Source organism: Hibiscus syriacus, unplaced genomic scaffold (genome assembly GCF_006381635.1).
Source record: "Hibiscus syriacus cultivar Baekdansim isolate YM2019G1 unplaced genomic scaffold, ASM638163v2 tig00008386_pilon, whole genome shotgun sequence".
NCBI lineage: Eukaryota > Viridiplantae > Streptophyta > Magnoliopsida > Malvales > Malvaceae > Hibiscus > Hibiscus syriacus.
This window is the reverse complement of record NW_024062163.1, coordinates 276,619-283,676: the sequence shown is the minus strand read 5'-3', so window position 1 is coordinate 283,676 and position 7,058 is coordinate 276,619. Positions and strand designations below refer to the sequence as shown.

The following is a 7,058-nucleotide window of genomic DNA, read 5'->3' as shown; positions in this document are numbered from 1 at the left end:
AATTTTGGTTAGCCACTCCAGTAGTTTCGTGTGATGGACTGTGTGTCGTACTAATGTAGGGTGTTACATCTTCCATAGGGAAATTGTTAATTTTAATCACCCAATTATTGAACCCCTAGTAGCATTAGTGATAAACTATCCAATTTATCACTTAACTTTTTAGGACTCTTTCATTTTAGTCACAATTTTTTAAATATATTTTAATCTAAAAAATCATTAAATCTCCAAACATATGATGAAATGACATTTGATCAAATAAAATTCACTTTGATCGGTCACATTACTTTTATCCATATTTAACCTCTCATTAGACCTTTTTCCTAATTAATTTCATCACATGCTTTCAAGACGGATGTAAGATTTTATGTTAGGAGAGACGAATTTGAAATTATAAAATTTTAGGGGTGAAAACAAATTGTTAGATCGAATCTATGGTCTCGTCTCACGATATTTAATTAGTTGAATATCCCTATTCTCATTAAATATTGGTAAAATAAATAATTAATCAATTGTTTGATATGTTTATTTATTTATTTATTTAACTTTGGCATGTGTTTTCAAAGGTTGTACAAGGATTAAAACAGAGAAATATCATTAACTTCGGTAACAACGAGCAACCTAACGTGGTTCAGAACCCACTGTCGAACCATGCAGGGGCAGGTGTCAATGCAATTATTGAGAAATGAGGAGCAAGTGAGGGTAAATACCCTAATCCAAATGAACGCCCACCATTCTAGGAGAAATAGGGTATTCTGGCTGAACAAGGGAAGGTCATGCTTCACAACAATCACATTTTCCTTTTGCAACATCCTGTTTAAATTCATTTTTTGTGCTTTTTTATCTTTCTTTTTGTAAGCATATAAATAAATCTATGTTGCTTTAAAGATGGTGAGCATTGAATCAAATTTGCAATCTTGCAGTTCTTCAAATATTAACTGAATTAAAAACTCTTTAGTTAATCAGAGTTATAAATCTTTGACAAAATGACAAAATTGAAAACTGATAAAAAAAATGACCCTGAACCTTACCCCAGAATATACATTCGAACACCATACCCTTCTCTTGCAAGGACCAAGCTAGCCTTCTCTCCGCATGAAGCTACAATTAAGGTTTTGGCATTCAGGTATGTAAAGATGTAGACAAAATGGGGCATCTTACACATGAGATTGCAAAGCCTATTGGTTTATACTTTTGTTAAAGACGTTCAATGATGATCATGATCTTCACAAATGAAACAGTCGAGTAGGTGAATCTAGTTTAGGTCAGTTTCTTGGAAATTGAACTCTAAGGATGAGATTTTCTGAATTTCAGTTTCTTGGAAATTGAACTCTAAGGATGAGATTTTCTGAATTTCAACAACACTTAGACTATAACAGGTTCTCATTGACAAGTTTAAGAAATTGAATCCATATACCCAGAATGTAATTATACGTATATACAATAAAGCTGAGCTATTCCGCTAAAGCAATTGGTTATAGAGGAAATTCGAAAGCCCTGGCTTTATGAATAGATTATATTCAAACCATGACATTGATCGGGTACTTGGCAATTCGGTGTTTGCTCCAATGTGGTTGTCAATTCAAAGACTTTGTGATGACATGAATCCTTTAGCTAGCCAAACAAAGGCAATTATAAAATATATTTATACAATAAAGCCAAACAATGGCAAATTAAATCCAATTTTCTAAATATCGAGTTTCGATAAAGATGGACTAAGGGAATCAAAGAACACTTGTTATAGTTAATTTCACACAAGTACTCAGGAATTTCATTTTTAGACCGATATTTCTGCACTGCCTTTGTTAGAGGAGTCTACAAAGCTTGAACAAATGGAAGATTTCAGAGAACTGAAATACAAGTGTTCCAAAATGTCTAGCGATCGAATATGCTAGTTGCTTCCTTTTGTCTGCTTCCACTTAATATGCCAAGCCGAAAAAGAAGGGCATGTCACAAGGTTCACAAGGGCATATAAACAAATATCTCAATGGCTGAAACCTTAGAAAATAAGAAAGCCAACTTAAAGCCAACTTGAAGCCAACCTATCAATTTTGATACTTGTCAAAGATATATAACTTTGAAATGTTAAAGGGTAGTTGATTTTTTTGATATTCGGTGATCTCATGTTTGCGATTTGATTGTGAGCCTGAATTAAGGGACAATCTTTTACAATCAATTTAGATATATTTTTATTCTATTTTTGAATTTTATTTTATTTGGTGTGATAAATTTGTGATAAAAACGTGGTTCGCGGAGTCGTCACCAATCTTTGATTAGGGTGAATTGAATCCAGTTACAGAGCATGGAAAAGAGGTCCAACGAAAGCTTCAGGCAATATGCCCAAAGGTGGAGAGATGTAGCTGTGCAAGTTCATCCACCGCTCGAGGAATAAGAAACTAATATGCTTTTCGTGAACAGTATGAAAGCCCCATTCTTTGGCCACCTCATAAGAAATTTATCTAGGAACTTTGCTGATGCGGTCGCGACAGGAGAAATGATTGAGATGACGATTAGGAGTGGGAAGCTAGATGAAGGAGAATACAGTAGGAAGCCACCAGTAAAATGGAATGATAGTGAGGTTAGTAACGCGGGGAAGTATGAATCCAACAACTTTACTGTGTCCCGACCTCAAGCCACTGGGTCATCCATGCAGAACCCTGTCCAACAAGGGGCAAAAGAACTAAGTCATGAAAGGAAATGGATTCAATTTGACCTCTTTCCCCATCGGGTAAAAGACTGTTTCGACACAAATTTTCAATAAAAAAATACATGAATAAAATCTAAAATATATAGCAAATTAAAATGTTTAGGTACATGAATTATAATTCTTAATTCTCTACCTATAACTTTACATTCATAAATATGTAATTTCAAGCTTACCAATAACAATCTTAATTAGTTCCACATCTAAGCTAACCAAACTACAACATCTTTGCTCTTCCTAATATTCTTATTAAAATTAAACAAACACAATAAACACTATTTTTTTGGAATTATATGAAATTAATAAAACTATGCGAAAAGTCTTGATCTAACGATAAATAATAACTAAATTGTCTAAAGATTTAGACGTCAGAATTTGTAAAAGATTTGAGATTCAAGTGCCAATAACATTCAAAAGGAGAATACATATATGCACAAGAAAATAGAAATACATTAAATTAAAAAAATCAAATAAAGTATCAAAACATGCAAGCTAAAGAAAACCACTACAGTTTTTCTTTTTTGAAAAGGAAGGTTTGAAGGATCTTATTGATAAATCTCATAACAAACCAAAATCACAACTATAGGCTCTTAAAAACCAGATCCCCACCTCTCAGGATCCTTTATCACCCGCTTTGTAGCCCCCCAACACAAAAACCATAAGCTCTTAAAAACCTTCAAGAACAACACAACTTAAGAGCGACCCTTTGAATTTCAAAACCAGCCTTGATAGAGACACCGCAACAACGAATCACCACTTATAAACCCAGGACGGTTGTTAAGGATGCATCTCTGTCCAAAGAAAGACTCCTTGCTCGCACAGGGATACGTTAACAAAACGCCCAAAAGAAATGAAGAAGTCTCATTCACAACCCCACACAGCAGCCCTGAAGCGCTCAAATAAACAAACAGTTGCTAGAAACTAAACCATCAAAACTCAACCTCAGACACCTCTGTTAACAACCTGAACCAATTATCGAAAGCATCCACAAAAACAACGAGCAGCGACGCTGATAGCCAAACCAAAAACAAAACGAGGTAGACAAGAAAAATACCAGCACGGGACCAGAAGACGCGAGAAGCAAACAAGTTACACTCTGATTATACATACATTAGGACATATGACAAAATCGTCAACATGAAAGCAGGCAGCAGGCTACTTGCTTTTAATCCAGAAACCAATTCTTAGCAGCGTCAAGTGCAGGATTTGTTCAATAGTCCAACTTTGGTTGTTGTAAACTATGTTGCACGGATACGGATACGGGACGGGGATGGGGACGAGAAACGGCAATTTCTAAAATTATAGGGTACGGGGACTGTAAGGGTATATAAAAAAATTTAAAATTATAAATAGAAGTAAGTAATCATAAATAAATTCAATATTTCTTATAAAATTAGTGTAACACCCTAATTTAAATCTAATTAAAAATCCTAACATTTGAGAATTTTTTCTAAATCCCTAAATTAATTTTTGTGGTCAATTTGAAAATAATGAAAAAATTTGTTTCCATATTCGAAAGGCCTAGAAAGCTCAGGGATCAACTGGCAATTAGACCAAAACTTATTTAAATACTATTCTCACTCTTCTTCCCCCACCCATCGCTTCTTTTTCTTTCTTTCTCTATTTTCAGAAAACCGCCCTCGCTCATTCATTCTTCACCGTGCCGCCGCTGTTCGCAACCTGTTGCAGTCAAAATTACCCCTGGTGACATCCCCGAAACGTCTCCAAATAAGCTCTAATTGTCCCCGAATTCAATCACCAGTACCCTACCACCGTGACACGTCCCTAGTACGTACCCCAACCGTCTCCGTACTGTCCCCGTGCCGAAAACGTATCGGGTACTTGAAACGGACTCCTTTGTCATCCATGTGCTTCATAGGTTGTAAATAGCCTCATTCCGACAGAGCCATAAAGTCCAAAAAATTGATCCCAAAAACGCCAAATTCCAAATTGATTGAATATGTTTATGATTAACAAGAATATTCTTGTCAAACACCCCTATATACCACACAGTGTCCTAGAAGATGAGGGATCTACTATTCCACTGCCTGTCGTGGATTCAGAATTTTAAGAATGGATGTCCAAAATTTTAATTTTCTTTTCTTAAAAATAATGAGTATGCAAAAATTTTTATGTTTTCCATTTTGCTTTAACATATCAAATTAAATTTCACATTTTTTTCTTAAATAATGAGGATGCACTTGATCCTCTATGTGCTTAGTGCATCCGCCTCTGTCCACTACAATTAATTAGATATGCTTTGACATTATGAAAATCATAGAAAATCAAAAGGCAACATAATAAATAACCTCCAACAATAAGTATTTTATGATACTTTTTAATAGTGTTGGGGAAATCTCACGTGCGACAGCTTTAATATACGGATAAAGAAAGAAGCTACCGGTTTTGTTATTAATTTTTTTTAACATTTCCGGTAAAAAATTACCTAAAACATTATTTCTATCGGTTTTGTTATTATTGGGCACTTTATTGGTTTTGTTAACATATCCGGTAAAGTTCTACTTAAAACATTAATTTTTTCTACCGATTTTGTTATTATTGGGCACATTACCGGAAATGTTAAAAAACATTAATGTTTAGATAGAAATAATAATGTTTTAGGTAATTTTTTACCGAAAAATATTAAAAAATAATAACAAAACTGGTAGCGCATTTCCTTAACCTATATTAAGACTACCGCACGATAGAACTACCCAATAATGTTATTATCAGTGGTTGATGGAGTTGGTCACGAATGGGGACAGATGGGTGCAATGATTCGAACAATGTAGTGACTTAAATGGAGCTGTGATAATAGTCGATAGGAATAGCTTGGGAAAGAGGCTAATAAGAGTTTGAAGTTGGGTCAAAATGGATTTATCGTGATAGGTTAAAGTAAGTTTATCTTGTCAAAAATACCGTGAACATCTATTAATTTTTTTTACAATTGAATGACTAAAATATAAAAAATTAAATTTGGTGACTAAAATGAAAGTGTTTTAAAAATTGAGTGCCTAACCGAATAATTTACCAATAATAACAATGAAAATTTAACGCATTAAAATAAGGGTAAATTATGCGTTTAGTACCTAAACTTTTAGTTTTGGTCAATTTTATGCCTAAACTTTCAATTTTTTTAAAACTATACCTCAAGTTTAGTTTTTGTTTCATTTCAATGTTTCTGTTCAAAATTTAACGTTAAAGTTTGAAAACAACTGATAGTTTAGATACTAAAACAGACCCAAATGTTTAGGTTCTAAATAAACAACCATCATAACAACTATGCTTAAATTAAAAAAGGTTTTTTTAATGAAAATAAAACACATTAAAAACTAAGTGACTATAGTTTATTCTATTTAGTGCGTCCTGGACAAGAGGCCGTGCGTGGAATATTGGTACTCCGAGGATCCTTATTGAATTTAAGGTCTGCGTATGGATTTTGTTTCATTTGATTCCTTGCTTTGAACAAAATTTGAAGGAAAATATAAATTTTGATTTGATGTCTATATATTTTGAATCTTTAGTATTTTTTTAATTATATATATTATTTTAATTCATTTTCAGTTACTAATATCAACTTACATATAAGGTTATTTTACATTTTATTAATTACAGGCACAAAAGACGTAAGTATTTTCTTTTAAAAACTACACAATTAAATTAAAATAAATTTAAATCATATCTCAAGGCTCGGTTTATCCATGTCTAATTAAATCAGGAATTTGATCAATAAACGCATGAAAAATGGATATTTAGATGGTCAAGAACTTTCATTTGTTAATGCGTTCAATTTGGGAAACGGCTTCCCTTATCCATCATCATCATTCATGAGGACTGCATGCATGCAACTTAGACGTTAGACTGATGAAAGCGTCTTCTTTGCACGGAATCGTGAGGCCGCCCTTCGGATGATCGAAACCGAACTCTTCCTCAGCACGGTTGAGCAGTACGGCGAAGGAAGGATGGTTCAAATACGAAATCGGGACGACGAAACGTTTCCGTTGCGCCTCTCCAACATAAACGGCAACATGTCCTTTGGGAACATCGGATTGTTTCCGAGAGAAACTGGAATGGTGTTTCAAAAGTTGCCTGGAACCTTGGATCATCGCCGGCAAACGAAAACCCATATTTGATCAACGAAGGTGACTTTAAGCTGAAAGGAGGTTGGTATTGTTGTGTTGAGAAAGCGAGAGAAATGCTTGGAATTGGAAGCTGGAAGCTTGTTTTGGTGCATGTATTTATACACGGTGAGTTTTGTTTTCGTCAGCTGGTTTGCAGTTGTCCACATGGCTGAGATCACTCAACTTTGTTAATTAAATTTCCCGAATTTTATGGTGCAAAAAGCCGAAACAGACCC

General features: G+C 34.1%; 1 protein-coding gene across 1 annotated transcript; it reads right to left on the bottom strand.

Moving 5' to 3' along the window:
- Positions 1–6,522: 6,522 nt before the first annotated feature.
- LOC120202238 (auxin-responsive protein SAUR23-like) lies at positions 6,523–6,828 on the bottom strand. Its single transcript, XM_039202686.1, has one exon. The coding sequence runs from the start codon at positions 6,826–6,828 to the stop codon at positions 6,523–6,525; it is 306 nt and encodes a 101-aa protein (XP_039058617.1).
- Positions 6,829–7,058: the final 230 nt, after the last annotated feature.

Bases quoted from the DNA above. Each gene is read 5' to 3' on its own strand.
- LOC120202238 (XM_039202686.1), bottom strand. From the start codon at position 6,828: ATGGGTTTTCGTTTGCCGGCGATGATCCAAGGTTCCAGGCAACTTTTG.